Source organism: Mauremys mutica, chromosome 7, assembly GCF_020497125.1.
Source record: "Mauremys mutica isolate MM-2020 ecotype Southern chromosome 7, ASM2049712v1, whole genome shotgun sequence".
In the NCBI taxonomy this organism is placed as follows: Eukaryota; Metazoa; Chordata; order Testudines; family Geoemydidae; genus Mauremys; species Mauremys mutica.
Genome location: NC_059078.1, coordinates 52,561,520 through 52,580,598, shown reverse-complemented (window position 1 = coordinate 52,580,598; position 19,079 = coordinate 52,561,520). Strand labels below are relative to the sequence as shown.

The 19,079-nt window shown below is 48.8% G+C and overlaps 1 protein-coding gene across 2 annotated transcripts in view; it reads right to left on the bottom strand.

Moving 5' to 3' along the window:
- Positions 1-275: 275 nt before the first annotated feature.
- DAG1 (dystroglycan 1) overlaps positions 276-19,079 on the bottom strand; it is a 126,064-nt gene continuing 107,260 nt past the window's right edge. For both annotated transcript variants that reach the window (XM_045023856.1, XM_045023855.1), the window contains exon 3: positions 276-5,205. In XM_045023856.1, coding sequence (XP_044879791.1) covers positions 2,797-5,205 — 2,409 coding nt within the window. In that variant the 3' untranslated portion in view covers positions 276-2,796. The remainder of the gene's footprint in view (positions 5,206-19,079) is intronic.

Sequence of the window (19,079 nt, the reverse complement as noted above, 5' to 3'; positions counted from 1 at the left end):
CCTAGAGAGCATACAAATGGGAGAAGCTCTCATCTAAACAGACAGTTACACACCCCGCCTTGCAGCACCAGGCACAACTGAGGGCAAGCCAGCAGCTCTTAGTAAAAGCCCCCACATCCCAGAATACCCTCAGAGAGCTGCCCCCAAGCCTTGCTGGGCCTGGAGCTCCACCACAGCAGTTGCTCTGCAGCTCTCTGCCCCCAGAAGCCTGCTGGGTGGGTGACAAGGCACGGTTGCGGCCAGCAGCGGAGGAAGAGTGTGTGAGCCCACACCGGTGTAGTAAAGTACACGGGTTTATTTAGTTGATAGGATTCTTTACAGAATGCAGAAAACATCTTTAAAATAATCATACGAGGAATAAAAACACAGCAGTGATTGGTGAACACATTTTTAATACAAGTCTCTCTCACCATTACAGTGTCTAGTGGCATAAACAAACAGCACTGGTGCTAAGGGGAAGGCGGCCACTGAGAATGCCATTATTATTCTGTTCACTGCCCCTTCGCCTCCAGTTTCTATGGTGACAGGTAGGCCCAGGCCTGACGCATGTGCGCCTGCGCATGGCCAGTATGGAGTGGCTGTGGTTGCTAGGGACAACGACACTGTTTGGGAGCCTGTTCTAACTTGCGTGTGTGGGAATAACTTCAGGCCTGCTGGAGAGGCACCTGAAATGCACCGCTGCCAGCTCAGCCCTTGCAATCTACTCCCAGCTGCAACGGGCTTCCAAACACAGCTCTAGGTGCAGCACAAAGCCAACAGAGCCTCTGGGTGATGAAACTCCCATTCCCCCCATAGCCAGACAGGACAACATGGGCCAGTGCTCTCCTAGGAAGCCTGCTCAGTTCCAGCACTCCTGCAGGGGGAGAGGAGGAGTCACAATTGGTGTGTGGGGTAAAGCCAGCACCAATAAAATCCTGCCTGAGGTGCACTTTGCAGCCACCCCAACCTCACTCTTCCTACCCCCTTGCAGGTGCAGAAGCAGACCCTACTGAGCTAAGGCCCTAACAAGATTAGGCTAGTGTTTGCTTTTGACAGGCAAACTCCCTTGAAGTCGAGAAAAGGGTTGATGGGAAATGCCACCCTAGCAATTAAGAGGTGAAGGTCATTTTCTCCAGTCACCTACTGCTGTGTAACTTGGCCACGTCAGCACACAAACATACTTTGCAAAACAGTCAATATGGCTTAAAGTGTCTGCTTGGTGTGCAAAGTCAGCCAGAACCTGCCCAGCCAGCCCCAGCCAGGGCAGGGCCACATTATTGCAAAGGGTTTTTCCTCCCTCTAAATGTACCAAAAATAGTTCTCAAACGGTCCAGAAAAATCCATGCTTAAAATGATTTAGTTCAAAGGAAAAAAGCACAGGAGCAGCCTACAGGGCAACCCCAACCTCGCAGGAGAGAAGATGAAAGTTCATTTTAAAAAGGCAAGAAACCTAGACATGGCTCTAATATTTAACAATGACTAAGAGACAGAACTCAAAGTGAGCAACGCAGTCAGTCCCATGGAGCTGCTACTAAGAAGCTAAGCTCGTATAAACTGCTGCCAGCGTTACCATTTTTAATGATTTTTTAATAAAACAATCTGAGGCTGTATCAAAAAATTTAGTAAAAAATTAGATTTGAGAGTTTTACTCTGAGCCATTTCTGGCACTTCGAAGGTCCCAACTGCCAATGTAATGTGCAAGTGAGCGTGAGGGTAGCACAGCACAAGTGGGTTGGGACAGCGAAAGGGGATGGATGAGAAGCTGTGTCAATACTACGCTCAAGGAGAAGTGAGGAGATAGCAACATACTACATAAAAATATTGCATCTTTGCCAAAATACCTCAAAGTGTGTCAAACCCCAGCACTCGCTACTTACATGGAGAATCGGGGCAGTATAAAACCTTCTCCCATTCCTGGCAGAGCCCCCCCACCGCTGGCCTGCACACACCACAGCCATGCGGGCCACTGTGGAGATGCTGCCCCCTCTGAGCCTGACTGAGCCCCACTCTCTGTTACCCAATGGCTGTTTTCCAGGCTGTTCTGAGGCACCTCCGAGTTCTGTTCTCCAGCAGCATGAGGACGGGCAGGGCGATCTTGGCAGGCCAGCAATGGCCTATGCAGGGGCAGGGAGTTTCCTGGGCGCTTGGCAAAGGGTGCCCACACCCAGGCTGACGACAATTTTACAATATGTGAAAAAATAGGATTCCTCTGATAAAAACACTGGCTAGGTCCATCCTCTAACTGGGTTTGAAACACCTCTGGAGCTGATTTTTAGCAAGGTTCTTCCCCTCCCCCATCCCAAAAACTACACAGACAACTTCAGGTAGACAGCAGATTAAATGTAAAAACTCAGCCTTGACTTCAGAAAGTCCCTTGAATGTCATTATTTGTAGGCTACCTTTCATGTTACATCCTGTTGCTAGACACACGTGAATAGAAAAAACAGTACAGTTAGTGTTAAAGGCAAACAGCAGAGCCTCAGAGTGCCACCCCCAGTGCTGCCTGTACGTCCAGCCATCCCTCTCCCTTTTCACCAGTCCACGGACGCGTTGAGAAGCCTGCCGTTAGAAATACGTTTGAGCCAAGAAGAATTTTCTATGAATAAAATAAAATAAAAGCTGTTAGGCAAAAATAAAATCAGTGTCCCAAAGTCTCCCCAGCACTCTGGTTAGCGAACATTTCCGGAGAGGGGCTGGCTGCGGTTTGGGATTCTAAGTGGTGTTTCTGGTTGGCAATGGATTTGCAGGCCATCAGTCCTTACAGACAACCCTGGCACGGGACTAGAGGCCCCTACTCCGCAAAGAATCTTTTGTTCATTAAGGGGGAACGTATGGAGGTGGAGACCTGTAGGGGGTCATGTTCTTCGGGCGGGAGCCTTTACCCTCCATGGGTGCTGTGAAAGGGGGGGGAGGCTGGTATGGAGGTGCATTGGGGTCTTCATCCTGCAATGGAGTATATTCCCCGATGGTGTCCTGGTTCAAGGGGGTAGTCTCTGGCATGTTCTGGTTTGGGTACTCTGGAGGGGGAAGAGGGGCTTTCTCCTCCTGAAGGATCAGGGGCATGCTGGAGGAAGGGGGGGGCTTGGAGTCATCCAGCTCATCTGCGAATATGATCGGCACTCCTTTCTTGATGAAGGTTGCCTGATCTTCAATGGTGAGTTTGCCCTTTCTCTTCTTGCGATAACAGATCATGGCGATGATGCCAGCGATCAGCAGGATAGCAGCAACCACCACAGCAGGGATCACAGTATGCAGGTACACGTCATCCTCGCTGCTCTTCTCGGGGTCTTTACCTGCCAGCAATGTCGGGGTGGCTTCAGAGATAATCCTGCCATCTCTAGCCGCTGGAATAAATTGAATGTGCCTGCAGCTGCCGGAGCCAACCACAGAAATATTTATGGGCCTGAACTCCGGCTCTAAGGCATTGGAGAAGGCTGGACTAGGACCACCAGAGTCATCAGAGATTCTTTTGCTTAAGGCTCTGATCTGTTCTTTCGGGCATGGGTCCAGAGGCAGAGTGTTGTTTGTCCACTCCACTACAATGGAGCCCTTGGTGATGTTTTGTAAGGTAATTGTGCTGCTGTTCCGGTCACCAAATGCAAAAGCCAGCTTCTTTACCAACTGAATCTTTTTACTGATGTCACTGGCCACTGCATTGTGGTCTCCATGGAATCTGGCTTTGAATTTAACTGGAGACTTATCCCCATGTGGCCGTTTGTGAACATGTATTTCAAAAGCATCCACGGCAGAGAGGCCACCTTTGTCCGTGGCGTACATGAAATACTCATGCTTCCCTATGTGGCTGTGATCAGGCATTCCATACATTAGTTGACTAGTGCTATTGAACTGGACCCAGGAGTTTTCTTCCACCATTTTCTGCTCTTTCAGCTTTAGAGTCAATTGCAGTTTATCGGTGGTGGTGTCTTCTTTATCATAGAATGTATCAGAAGGTATTTTAACCTCAAAGTAAGTGCCTTCCCATGCATCCACCCTGTCAATGTGGTTTGTCAGCCTTGGTGGCTCATTTGGGTCCCACACACGGGAAGGACCACTAATAGTAGTGCGTATGCGGGTTGGTGGAGAGGGGGTTTCCAACTTTGTGATTGGTGATCTGGTCGTGCCAGGGGGCTTGGTAGGTCGAGGAGTTTTGGGTCTTCTGGTAGGCCTTCGAGTTGTAGCTGTAGAGGAATCTGTTGTTGATGGTGTGCCTAGTTTCAGAGTGGTCACTCTTGGTTTCTTAGTAGTGGTTGTGGGTGGTGTAACCACAGCAGTAGGCTCTACATATCCAGTCATCGTTGGGCGAATTTGCCCAGGGATAGTACTGGTGGCTTCTACTACTCTGGTTGGCTGAATTGGTCCTAGAGTTGGTGTCTGAACAATGGCTCCTCTTGTTCTAATAGTAACTGTAGGTTTCCTAGGTAATGGTATAGGCTCTCTTACTGGAGGAGCTGTTGTTTCTGTGGGTGGTGTAATGGCTGGGGACGTGGGGGTGGGAACAATTCTGGTTGGTGGTTCCTGGATAGCAGTTGTAGGTGGCCCGATGGCAGTGACAGGTGTAGGGGTGGCATTGATCTGCCGCCTTATCCTCTTAGGAAGATGAGGTTTCTTGTTAGCAATGTGCCAGCCAACAACAGGGTAGCCAAGATGGGCAGACATGGCACCTTCTTTAGCAGGAGCTTCAACGTTGCTGATGTTGGGAACACTATTTTGGCTCAAAGAACATCCCAATTTCCATGAGAGTAAGGCCCCATTTTCCACCACCTTCTTTGCATTTCCTGGCCCAGCCATGAAGGCTGACATGTCAAAGAGTCTATTATTTACAACAGGAACCAACTTCATGTTATGAAGTTCCACCTCTGAAAAACGTTTCATTCGGTTTAAAAGTTCAACCCTTTGCTTTGGTGTCATTTTTGTTAAGTCAGCATCCAAAATTACAGTCAGGATTGTGACTGGTTCCTCTGTGCCACACATGAATGGTGCTGCCTCATTCTGGTCTTGGGAAGCCACTCGTACTGACTGAGGTTCATTGTGGTCTTCAGGGTGAACCTCAATGGAAAAGACATTGGTGGTCTGGGGCACATAACTTCCATTGGGCTCCAGCTGCCCTGCATTCACTGAGATGTAATGCACACCCTTGTCAGTATCCAGGGGCAAACCTTCCAAGGTGCTACTCTTCGGTTCCCAATGCAGCCAAGAAGGCAAGGAGTCTCTCCCCACTTCAGATATCTACGGAAGAGAAGGAGAGGTATGGTAAGGTACTGTTGCCATCTAGAAATTAGTAAAGAGACCAGTCTGATCATAATTAATGTTGACATTACAGGCTTTCAACAACTGATCTTGCAAGCACAACAGGTGTAAAAGGTAAATTCTAGCCAGAATACCAAAATTGATTTTTATTGCATGCATCTGCCCCCAAAACACTGAATGGCCTGAATAGAGGAGCAAAGCAAGTGGGTATTTAAAAATACTTTGTCAAAGGGCTCTTGTCTCCATGATGTAAGCTCCCAAAGACCAGTAGGCACCACTATATGGGATAAGTATGTTATTCTCTGCTAAGGCACAAGTGCAATTCCAGGGTGTAGTTACACAGAAAGACATCCAGAGCTGGCCCATGACAGTCAACTCGGGCTCATGGGGCTTGGGCTATTCCCTTGCTGTGTAAACTTCTGGGCACAGGCTGGAGCCCGATCATAGAATCATAGAATATTAGGGTTGGAAGAGACCTCAGGAGGTCATCTAGTCCAACCCCCTGCTCAAAGCAGGACCAACACCAACTAAACCATCCCAGCCAAGGCTATGTCAAGCTGGGCCTTAAAAACCTCTAAGGATAGAGATTCCACCACCTTTCTAGGTAATCCATGCCAGTGCTTCACCAGCCTCCCAGTGAAATAGTTTTTCCCTAATATCCAACCTAGACCTCCCACACTGCAACTTGAGACCATTGCTTCTTGTTCTGTCATCTGCCACCACTGAGAACAGCTGAGCTCCATCCTCTTTGGAACCCCCCTTCAGGTAGCTGACGGCTGCTATCAAATCACACTTCACTCTTCTCTTCTGCAGACTAAATAACCCTAGTTCCCTCAGCCTCTCCTCGTAAGTCATGTGCCCCAGCCCCCTAATCATTTTCGTTGCCTTCCGCTGGACTCTCTCCAATTTCTCCACATCCTTTCTGTAGTGGGGGGACCAAAACTGGATGCCCAGGTATGGCCTCACCAGTGGCGAATAGAGGGGAATAATCACTTCCCTCGATCTGCTGGCAATGCTCCTATTAATACAGACCAATATGCCGTTGGCCTTCTTGGCAACGAGGGCACACTGTTGACTCATATCCAGCTTCTCGTCCACTATAATCCCCAAGTCCTTTTCTGCAGAACTGCTGCTTAGCCAGTCGGTCTCCAGCCTGTAGCGGTGCATGGGATTCTTTCTTCCTAAGTGCAGGACTCGGCACTTATCCTTGTTCAACCTCATCAGATTTCTTTTGGCCCAATCCTCCAATTTGTCTAGGTCACTCTGGACCCTATCCCTACCCTCCAGCGTATCTACTTCTCCTCCCAGTTTAGTGTCATCTGCGAACTTGCTGAGGGTGAAATTAATCCCATCATCCAGATCATTAATAAAGATGTTGAACAAAACCGGCCCAGGACCAACCCCTGGGGCACTCCACTTGATCTCTGGGACCCTTCCACCTTGCAGAACCCCAGAGCCTGGAAGTCTACACAGCAATGACACAGCCCTGCAGCCCAAGACCAGCAAGCCTGAGTTGGCTCGCACAGGTCAGCCAAAAGTGTCTAGTTGCTGTGTAGACATACCCTAAGTCATAAGAACTATGAAGCTGAAATATTTTATTATCCCAGCACTATCTGAGCTACATATACCTACTAGAACCACAAATTCAGATACCAGAGTCTAAGATAAAGATCTTCCTCACAATAGTACTGATTAAGCTAGTAAGTTTTCTGGCTTTGTCACAATTCATCTTCTTTCTGGAGTCTTCTAGAAACCTAAGATGCCCAGAAGGAAATGATGGCATATCCACTTAGCTCAGGCCCTCATCTGAGGCTCACAAGGATCTCCTGTCACTGGGGCGATTAACATGTTAGTTGGCCTTTTCACATTTAGCTCGATAGCAGCAGAAATGAATCATTAAAGCCATGCTGCTATTTCCAGTGAAAGGGTTCTGCCCTTGGCTTTCCATCCTCCCAAGAGGACCAGAGGCCTGATTCTCCACTGCCTCCCAATACTCCTTGTGTGGCCATTTACACTAGGACAAAGTGAGGGCCACCAGATCAGCATGGCAGCACTTACCTCTGAGGTGCAGAGGCACACGGCAGTGGAGAATGAAACCGGGTGGAACGACTGACCACTGTTAACCTGTACTTGACAATCACTAGTTTGTACAAAAGGTTCAAGCCATTTGATAGGAGTCAATCCTATTCAAAACGAGACTACTGTTCAGGAGTTTGACTTTCCTAGAACAGAAAAAAAAGGTGTGCTCCGGCCTGGCCCCTTGCACCAAGAATTTGGAATATTTCATTTGTTGCTTTCCTGTAAGTTAATATTGGACGTTTTGTTATTTGTTGACTGACTTGGGGCCATGGTTAGAGGATCACTAACCTGAGTCTTTCCTTGAAATCTCGTTGTCTAATTTAGGAGTGGAAAGTTAATGTAAGTGAAGATGGAACTGCCATGTGCTGAGAAGGAAGATCAAGTTAAAGGTAAGTGCACCTAATCCCTCCAGCTCTTTCCAATGTATTTTCAATGTGATTCCTACCAGTCTTCCACCCCCATCCTCCCAGCACACACCTGCCCTGCAGCTCTCAGATAACCCTGACCATACACACGTCTCTATGTGGGGCACAGGTGGGGAGAGACATAAATAAAGCTATTTCCCCCAAGCTCTCCTAGCCATTTTGTTCATTTAGTGAGAAGTTCTGAGTTCATTCTGAAATGTCAGCCAGCAGACAGCATGCCTCAATTTGCCAATCATTCTGTTACAGGGACTTTGCTTTCACTGCAAGCCATTTGTCATCAGCACAGCTGGCAGTCTGGAGAGATGCCAAGGTGCTTACCCCTCCCCCCGCATATAAAGAAAACACACATGTGCAAAGCCACAGTATCTACTTCTGTGCCCATTCCTGCCTGCTCCGAAGCCCCAGGTACTGGGCTCCCACTTACAGGACACCAACTGCACCTGCCAAGTGGCAGCTGTATGCTTCCAGCGCCCACTCAAGTTGTGGCAGCTCATGTTCTGTCTGTGTTATGGCCACTTCCCTCCATTCATAACAAAGAGCAGGTCTGACATACTGTGACACACTGTTTGCAAAGCCACTGCCACCAAAGCAGGGCTTCCCAGTTCCGACTATATAGCAAGCCCTGGGGTTCTGCAGCAAAGTGGCAGTTTGCAGTGACTCAGATAAGGAAGTGGCTACTTTGGTGCCATTTCCCTCTCATTATTTATTTCGCTATTAAGTGGATTAAATCCCATAGTTACACTGCAAGCTCTCTGGGTAGCTGAGCACACCATCCCTTCCTATGTTGGTACATAGCCTTGCACGCAATGCTGGCTTTACACTGGCAGCATGAAGGAGTCATTCACTTCTGGAAGGACAAGAAATGTAGCTTTGAAGATGCCAATGCAGATGCTGAAACATGACTCTGCAGTAAGTGGTGGATTCTATTGTTGAAGAACTGAGAACCACATGAAGCCCCAGCTACAACTCATAGTGGATCCCCTTCCCAAGCAGCACTTTAACACCTTAGCAAAGCTAAAGGTTTGCCCTGTGCAGGGGCCTACACTAGAGCTCAATGAGAACTGGGAGGCAGCAGAGTGATTCAAGAATTAAGTCACAGCTCCCACTGCTCCAGCCTGCAGTTTCTAATCCTACAAGCAGCTTCCTCTTGCCACTGCAAGGTGTCCCCGTGCACAGGTAGATACTCAGGTTCCCTCAAGCCTGCTGGGTTTGCTGCAGCCTAATGCAGTGCTGTGATTAAGCTCTCTCCAAGAAGGCCATTTTCATATCTCTGCAATTCTGTAAAGCTCAAACATATTTCATAATCTGTCAGAACAAAGCTGGACAAGGTGGCCTTGACATGGAACCAGACTGTAGGAATGCACATGAGATTTGAGAGCAGTTGAAAAAAAGAGGGTTGGAATGCTGGAGCTGGCTACCTAACACAGGGTCTCTGCTTTAGGATAGCTGAATGAAAAAGCACCAAGATCAGTCATTACTCACTGACTATATTAGGTGCTGCAAGCATGGCTTCTGCCTTCTCCAACCTTCTCAGCTCCTCCCCCTCTCATCTGCAGTGGGATTTAGGGTCAGGGCAGACAGAGTTGGCCTAGTCACCAGACCAGAAGAAAGGCTTTGTGGCTAAAGCACTGGACTGGAACTCAGGAGGTGTGTTCAATTCAGGGCTTGACTAGACTCACTGTGTGACCTTTGACCTCTCTGGGCCTCAGCTCTCCATCTGTATGGTAAGGAGAATACCTAGTACCTTACCAGGCCGGTGAGTGACAATTCCCTTTATGTGTGACAAGAGCAGACATGACATGTACCACAGAAAAGTCCTAGAGACTGCAGCAAGCAAAGACTGTAAATGATTAGCAGCTAGACTAACAGAAATCCTTTCCCATTTGCAATTCAAACCAATCGGTCTGACCAGCCACTCTTGCTACCTCTGAGTTTTCGCAGCTCTTTACTCTGCTACTCAACTAACAGTGAAATTATGCACATTGCTGTGTACCCTATTGTGAGCAGAGAAAGCGCAGTACCCTAGTGCTGGGCCTGCGCTAACAGGCCTCGTCTCCTGCTGACCTACGCTTTCTACCTAGTTTTAGAAGGTGGATACACTTTCTGGCGGCTAGCTGCAAAGTGCTGTCCCCTGAGAGCATATCTGACATATGAAGTCAAGTCTTCAAATACAAAGCTGAGACTTAACATAACATTTTATTTGCATGTATTGGTTTCCACAGAATTTACCTAGCCAAGATGGGCAGGGATGTCCAAGAGAGTCCAGCGGAGGGCAATGAAAATGATTAGTAGGCTGGGGCACATGACTTACGAGGAGAGGCTGAGGGAACTGGACTTATTTAGCCTGCAGAAGGGAAGAGTGGGGGGATTTGATAGCAGCCTTCAACTTCCTGAAGGGGGGTTCTGCGCAGCTTAGAGGCAACTTAGTTCCCAAGCCTGTTCACGCAGACCAACAGGACAGGACTTAAAACCATATAGTGGTCATGCATTGAGAATGCAGAGATACCAAGGTGGGGTGAACAGGCACATCACAACCCCGAGAAGCCTCTCAGGGCTTTCAGTGAGGATGACAAGCAAGCCAGGAGGGCAGAGGCCATCTCGCAGACCGGCTTCCCAGTCAAAGGGACAGAGAAGACAGTGCTTCTCCATCATAACACAGCCTGTACCCTGTCTCAATTAATGGGCTGAGCCACAGTTTGAGAGATGGTATGGGCCTAGCTCTACTTGCAGTTAAATCGTTTCAGCAGACATTAAGTTGCTGCTGGAACCTATTCAAACAATGGATACGTTTCCTCAGGTAGGTGCAGATTAGATTGCCGCAGGCAAGGTTAGACACCATAGTGATTGAAATGCTGGCAGCTGCTATTGCTCTGTCACCGCTAGAGCTCTTCTTATAGACTCAGACTTTAAGGTCAGAAGGGCACATCGCAATCATCTAGTCTGACCACCTGCCCACTGCAGGCCACAGATCTCACCCACCCACTCCTGTAACAGACTCCTAACCTCTGGCTGCCTTGAAAAGCCATATTTGCTGGGGGGTGCACAAGCACCCTTGTGCAAGGTGATATCAGCTGACCCAATATAAGGAAGTGCACCCCTCTCTGGTCCTTCTCCCTAACCACAGTCATTCTGAGGCAGACAGGAAGAAGGATGGAGAGCTGGAGTGCAGAGAGGAACTTTACAAGAATAGTTCATACAGTCACAGAGTTGAAGACCAGAAGGGACCACTGGCTCATCGACTGACTTCCTGTGGGATGTCACCAACTACCCCTACATTGAGCCTGTAACTGTAGGCAAGAGCATCTCTGCCAGACAGGCATACAGTCTGGATCTGAAGTCATGATGGATTCTGAATCTCTTGACTTCCCTTGGTAGTTTGTTCCAACGGTCAATCACCTTCTCTATTAAAGTGTAACCAGTGCTGTCTGAGAGCCTTTGTAAATCAGAAGGGACATGGTGATCATCTAGTCTGATGTCTAGTATAACAGGCCAAAGAACTGCCCTGAATTGAACTAGAGCCGATCTTTCAGAAAAACATCCTCTCTTGATGTAACAATGGCCAGTGATGGAGAATCCACCACATCCCTTGGTAAATTGTTCCAGTGCTTAATTATCCTCACCGTAAAAAAGTGCCCCATTTGCAGTCTAAGTTTGTCCAGCTTCAACCTCCAGCCACTGGTATTTGTTATACCTTTGTCTGCTAGATTGGAGAACCCTCTCCAATGTATCAACATCCTTCTTGAATTGTAGACACCCGAACTGTAGACACCCATGATTCCAGCAGCAGTCTCAGCATTTTCCTGTTTATGGATCTAATGACCACATTAGCCCTTTTGGCCACAGCATTGTACTGGGAGCTCCTGTTCAGTTGATTATCCACAATGTCGCCCATGTCTTTTTCAGAGGACTATCTTCCCAGGATATAGCCCTCCATCCTGTAAGTATCTTACGTTCTTTGTTCCTAGATGTATACATTTAACCATATTAAACTGCATACTGATTGCTTGTGTCCAGTTTACCAAGTGATTGCTCTGTATCATTGACCTGTCCTCTTCATTATTTACCACTCCCCCAATCCGTGTTGTCTGCAAATTTCATCAGTGATGATTTTGTTTTCTTCCAGGTCATTGATAAAACTATTAATTAGCATAAAGCTAAGAACAGATCCCAATCTCTTCAAAGTCCTCACAGCTCAGAGAGTATGAAGGGGGTGGTGGTACTTTTCTTCTGTTAATGCCCTTCTTGTGGGGACATGTGCTTCCTCCTTCTATGCAGACAGACCTCTAAGTGGGTTTGCAGTGCCAAGACAAACCTGGCATCACATAACAGGTTTGAAGTCTGTGTGAAGGACAATGGTGCCAGGTGAGGGAAGAGGTGCTACGGTGGGTGCTTCCTGCATCCCCACCAAGGTTACTGAAGCCTCAATAGTCAGTGCTGAGTGAAGAATTCACTCCCAGTATAGGGCAGAGGAGAGTCTGGTCTCCAGGCTGTGATAGAGGATGGCACTAAAGCCAGAGTGGCGCAGTGCATCTTGGTCCTCTGATGCAGGACTTATGACATGGAGGCTGGTCTTGGTACCATTGACAGACCCAGTATCAGACTGATGAGCCTGGTATCTCAAAGCTCTCTGCTGTACACTGGGTTACCAAGTGGGTCTGGCCCAGGCACAGAAGGCACTGAATGTAAGCATCTGTCTTTATGACTGCTGGCAGGAAGTGTAGTTCCTGAAACCTTACAGGCTCCCGACCAGCTCTGGTCTCACTAAGTGGCCTAAGGGAAGGGCTATCTATACTAAGCTATCCTGTAGTACTCTGAACTAACCATTTACAAGAAAATCTTAAGCAAGACTAAGAAAAAGTCCAGTCTGAGGACATGATGGAGAGTTCTGTTCACAATCTATGAGGGCGGAGAAAGAAGTGTGGTTGGAGGTGCCCTTCCTGATACAGAATAGGGCAATGTCACTCACATAAGAAATCTTATGCACTCTGCCCCAAATGGACCTGGCTCTTCTCGGCAGTTCTACAGCTCCAGTCTGGGGCACCATATCCCACAAATGAAACATGCCCAGAGACCCCCTGGAAAATGAACAAGCTTTCACATAGAAATTCATCCTCTCCCCTCAGATCTACAGATGGCCAAAAGATTTCACCAGTTCTCAGAAGTACACCTCACCTCAGTCATACAGGCCTTCATCAATCTTTAGGGCTTGACTACCTCTACCCAAGGCTTTCTAGAAGCTCCAGCTAGTGCAGAAGAGTTACTTTTCTTGTGAGTAGGAAGGGCTGGGAGCAACTTCAGATCTGTGCTAGCCATGACAACCCTGAAAGTGTCTCCTTGCTCACTCCACAAACTGAAGTCACGGCCCCATGAAGAAAACCTGCTGATAAGAAAGCAAAGGGCTCAAAGACGACCATCCACCAGTTCTAAGGACCACATTACTAGCCCTGGAACTGGAAGCTTTTTAAGTAAGGGAAGGTCCCTCATTAACCAGACGATTAAGGCAGCCTAAAGCAACTGCCTTACCTTCACACGTTCATGGCAAGATGAAATAGCAGGCACATGCCTGCTATTTGACAACTCACCACCCATGGAAGGCAATCACCCTTTTACAGATGTCAGTGAGAGACTTCATTGTGTCCACACCTCTCTTCGGTGTGCAGGGAGCATTGGGTTTTGTTTTTTTGTTTTTTTAAACACCAACTTCCTGCCAGACAGCTCTGCTTCACAATTGAACAGGCAAAATTCCGAAATAGATGTGCCCCAGTGAATGCTGTTCTCACCCACTCCCACTAGGACGCCTTCATTTTCCAGATGTGCTCATGTTTCCTGCAAGGGAACTATTCAGAGTACAAAGATTCCCTCTGCCAGGGCGGCTGTTTCACAGGGAGGTCACTACAACACACTGAGTGTCCCCAAAAAGGCTCCCTTCAGTAGCTCACACTGCCAACTTGAAAAGGGTTTGTTCAGTCGCATTGTTCTGACTGGAACAAGCTGCATGCCTGCGTGGAGTTCAAATCCCTGCTCACTGCCCACACCCTGATTCTTCTCACTCACATAGTAACAGCACAGGAAAAGCCCTGAACAGCTTTCAGAAAGGGAAGTTTGTCTCTTCTCTAGTCATGGCCTTTTAATAAGCCAAAGGCCAGAAGTGAGCAGAACTACCCCACAATGCTTGTGCCAAGTTCTGTGATCTCACAGCTAACCCCCACTCACTACAAGCTCAGCAGATATGCAGCAGGCTGATGTGTGAGCTGGCAGTAGGGTTAGCTAAGCCTAAACCAGTGACCTTCAGCCAGCCTGTGTACTAGGACGCTCTCATCCTCCCAAACACTGGAGGAAGGAATCCATAAGAGCGGTGCTGAGACAAAACAAGGAACTTCCAGGCCTGCCCAAGAAGCTGGTTATAATTAGCCTGAGTCATACTTTCCAGCCCTTCAAATCCAGAGCTCGTTACTGAGAGTTCACTGAAAATGCCCAATTCCCTCACCCTGGCTCACTACTGAAAAACAGACAGACAATGAACCACTATCAACAAATCTTATCTCAGGGATCGCAGCATTAGAGTAAGGCAGATCCCTTCCCAAGAGCTCCTGTGACCGGCTCCAACCAGAGACTACTGTTGAGCCCAAGATATACAGGAGTAAACAGCCACAGGTGCTCTTGAAGCTACTGCAGCAGCACTGCTCTTTACATCTGAGTCAGGGAGAATTATTCCCCTGGTCCCAGGTGTCCCTAACTCTAAAGCCACCACTACTTAACACAACACCTGCCCAGTGCTCCAACTGGCAATGCTTTTTGTCCTGTACCAAACCTCCTCCAAGAAATGCTGGTTGATGGGTCACATTCAGTTAGCAATCTCTGCACTAAGCTCCTTAGAGGGAGAATAGAATGATTCCAGATCTTTCTTTTCAAGGAATTCAGAAGAACTCGCACCCACCAAGTCTAAATGCTTCAGAAATCTGCCTCTCTCAGTGACACTGTTATAATAGGCAGGGGACCTGTGCACACACCACACTTATAGCAGATAATAAATCTAGTATGGTTTCTGCAAATCAGTCCCTACAGATCCTACTTAGAGAATGAACTCTCTAATATCTGATAAGAATAAACCCGTTAAATAAAAGTCCTTTCACCAGATGGCAAACAGAGTGCTCATTGGGCTTGTCAAAAGCAGCGTCCTGTTTAAGGATCAAAGCTGCTTTGCACAGATTTATATCCAAATGCTCCAACAGCCACAAAAACACCATTTAACAGAATCAAGTAAATTAACCCAGGAAATTAAAGGAGACATCCTCATCCTGAGTGACTCACTGTGCACCAATAGCACCCTTCTCAGAGTGCTGCTGACCCTATGCACTTTGGAAAGGACCCTATACTGGGCAACGGAAGATAGAAAAACCGATCCATACTTAAAGACTAACAAATTTTGTTAGTCTTTAAGGTGCCACAAGTACTCCTGTTCTTTTTGCGGATACAGACTAACACGGCTGCTACTCTGAAACCGATCCATACTTGTGGTCATTTCCTTTCTACTAGTAGGACAGTCTATAGAACCAGAATTTTATGCTAGGTCTGCAGTCTCACTGCCACGCCAGAGACAGTCCCAGAGCCTGCCAGCAAAGACTACCTTGATCAATATTCAGATTATAGTACTAAAGAGATGCAACATTTCTGTTGATAGCAAACTGTAGTACACAAACTTGTCTGCTACAGGACCTACAGATTACTTCTCCACCACACTGGCTATTGATTCTATTTCACCCAGCCTGTGCTATGCTGTATCTGTGCAACTTCCTACCAGAAGAACATTTTGGTTAAGCACAGAAATTCTCCTATTCTGCTGAGAACGAAGGGCCACCAATCTCTGCAGTGGGATTGCGAATCAGCAGCAAGTGTGATGCTGTGGAGATATATATGCTCTCAGCAAATGTGCACTGGCATTGGTAGGTTGAGTTAAATCTTGGACTCTATCCATCCAGCGTGCTCTACCTGATCCATCTTGAATGAGAAGCCTTTGAAACCATCATGTATTTCCCCACAGGGAAGAGTGGAGTTAGGGTATTGCATTGTCAAAGACGGGTGACCAGGATACCTCTTGGAGATCCTGTGGCATCAGCATCTTTCCAGTAGGTGTAAAGGTTTAGGAAAGAATGGGGAAACATGATCTCCCTGCAGTCTGAGGAAGAATGTGTACCTGGAGAACAATGCCAGGTTCATTAGAAGACCCAGCCTTTTCTTTGAAGAACATACAATAGTGGGGTTCAATGCACAGAGCTCCCACCTACAGGCTCTTCTGAGGTGGCCACTCATTAAGAATGCCAGAGACTGAAAGAAGAGAATTTCCTCCTTCAGTGACTCAGATGCATGTTTGTGAGAACATTTAACATTCGGCTGTGATCCCAGGGCTCTGCTCCACATACTGCAGGGTAAGCTGATGAGTGAGGCTGGTTTACAGAGCCATCTGATGTCCAGCTTTCTCCTATTTACTTCTACCAAAATGTTAGTGAGAATGACCTTTTAGAGCCATCGATAACCCTCCCTGTAGGAGCCCAGGAGGTGTCACATTCTGGCTGAAGAAAGCATTTGAGGGTGGTCTCTACACTAATACAAAAATCCCAACCAAGTCAGATTAAGCATTGGGACATCTTGAAGCTAGACTTGAGTGAATACCCTGTCTTTTGTAAGAAGATTTCCTCTGAAAGCCCAGGCAGCTAGGATCAGCTTTCCTGGATTGTGATGGAATACCAGTCCCTGAGAGAGGGCTATAGTCATGCTGACTAGGTCTGAAAGTCATAGCCCCATACATTGCCAGAGAAGGCCATCCGTATGACTGCTGTCTTCTCCTTGATCTTCTGAACTGTTCTGGACAGAAACGGGACAAGAAAAAATGGTTACGCACCTTTCAGTAACTGTTGTTCTTCGAGATGTGTTGTTCATGTCCATTCCAAGCAGGTGTCTGCGCGCTGCGTGCACGCCAGCCGGAATATTTTCCCCTAGCAGCATCCGTAGGGTCGGCCCTGGCGCCCCCAGGAGTGGCACCACTACGGCGCCCTATAAAGGGGCCCGCTGTCCCTCCACCCCCTCAGTTCCTTCTTGCCGGCACTCCGACAGAGGGGCAGGAGGGTGGGTATTGGAATGGACATGAACAACACATCTCGAAGAACAACAGTTACTAAAAGGTGGGTAACCGTTTTTTCTTCTTCGAGTGGTTGTTCATGTCCATTCAAAGTAGGTGACTCACAAGCCTAAACCTAGGTGGTGGGGTCGGAGGTCACTGCTGACTGGAGTACTGCACGACCGAAGGCTGCATCATCCCTAGCCTGGTGCGTGATGGCATAGTGCGACGTGAACATGTGGTAGCTCTACAAATCTCCTGAATCGGGATCTGAGCCAGGAATGCCGCGGCGGAGGCCTGCGCCCTGGTGGAGTGGGCCGTGACCGGAGGAATAGGAGTTTTAGCTATACGATAGCATTCCCGGATGCAGGCTGCGATCCACGAAGATATCTGCTGAGAGGAGACCAGGAGCCCCTTCATCCTATCCACCACCGCGATGAAGAGCTGGGTCGACTGTCTAAACGGTTTGGTCCGTTCAATATAAAAGGCTAGGGCCCTGCGGACATCCAGGGAATGCAGCCTCCGCTCCGTACCTGAAGAGTGTGGTTTTGGATAAAACACTGGTAGGAAGATATCTTGTCCCATGTGGAATTGGGAGACGACCTTGGGGAGGAAAGCCAGGTGAGGTCTAAGTTGGACCTTGTCCTTATAGAAGACAGTGTACGGGAGCTCGGATGTCAGCGCCCTGAGCTCCGATACCCTCCTGGCCAAGGTGATTGCTATGAGGAAAGCGACCTTGTATGACAGGTACAGCAGAGAGCATGAAGCCAGGGACTCGAAGGGAGGCCCCGTGAGGGCGGAGAGGACAAGGTTGAGGTCCCAGATAGGAGCTGGTTGACGAAAATGCGGAAACAACCTGTCCATGCCCTTGAGGAAACGATCCACCAGCGGGTTCGCGAACACCGAGGTACCCCTGGTCTCCCAGGTGGAAAGCCGAGATGGCCGCTAAGTGAACTCGAACCGAGGAGAGGGAAAGGTCCAGCTGTCTTAGGTGGAGCAAATAGTCTAAAATAATGGGAATCGGGGCCCACAACGGCTCCTGCCCTCGCTGACCGGACCAGATGGAGAAGAGTTGGTGGCCCTGGCCGATGATTTCCTACTACTGAGCAGCACTTGTCTGATCTGTTGGGAGCATTGCATCGCCACTGGGTTCAACCATGGAGCATCCAGGCTGTGAGGTAGAGTGATTGCAAGTTCAGGTGGCGGAGGCAGCCCTGGTCCTGCGTGATCAGGTCCGGCAGCAGGGGCAGCGTCAGGGGCGCTCGAGTGGACATGTACAGGAGCAACATGTACCAATGTTGGTGCAGCCACGCCCGTGCTATCAGGATTACACGGGCGTGTTCCCTACGGATCTTGAGAATTACCCTGTGTATCAAGGGAATCGGAGGAAAGGCATAGAGCAGTCCTTCCCTCCAGGGCAGGAGGAAGACATCCGACAGAGACCCCGGAGGGAGCAGAACCGCCGACACTTCCTGTTTTCCTTTGAAGCGAACAGGTATAACTGGGGATAGCCCCAGAGCCGGAAGATTGAGCGCACTACGTCCTGACGAAGGGACCACTCATGACCCTGGAAAGAGTGGCTGAGGGCGTCCACCAGGCCGTTCTGTTCCCCCGGAAGGTAGAACGCCATCAGGTGGGTAGCATTCTGAACGCAAAAGTCCCACAGCACGAGGGCTTCCCTGCACAGGGGAGAGGAGCGTGCACCCCCGTTTGTTGATATAGAAGACCGCTGATGTGTTGTCCGTGAGGACTGAGACACATCTGCCGGCTAGGTGGGATTGGAAGGTAAGACAAGCCAGGCGTACCGCTCTCAGCTCCCTGACGTTGATATGTAACTTGAGGTCCTCCGGCGACCACAAGCCCTGCATCCTGAGATCTCCCAGGTGCGCTCCCCATCCCCAATCCGAGGCATCCGTCACCAGGGAGAGGGAGGGCTGAAGGGTGGCGAAGGGAACACCCATGCACACCTTCTGTGGGTCGAGCCTCCACCGTAGAGAGCTCAGCACCACCTGGGGAAGAGTCACCACTGAGTCCAGGGGATCCCTGGCCGGGCGGTATACCGTCGTCAGCCAGGACTGTAGTGGGCGAAGCCGCAGTCTGGCATGGCTCACCACGTAGGTGCACGCCGCCATGTGGCCCAACAGCTCGAGGCAGTTCCGTGCCGTTGCAGACCGAGGATGAGCTCGGACATTGATCGGAACATGGACTCCGGAAGATACGCTCTGGCGTGGGTT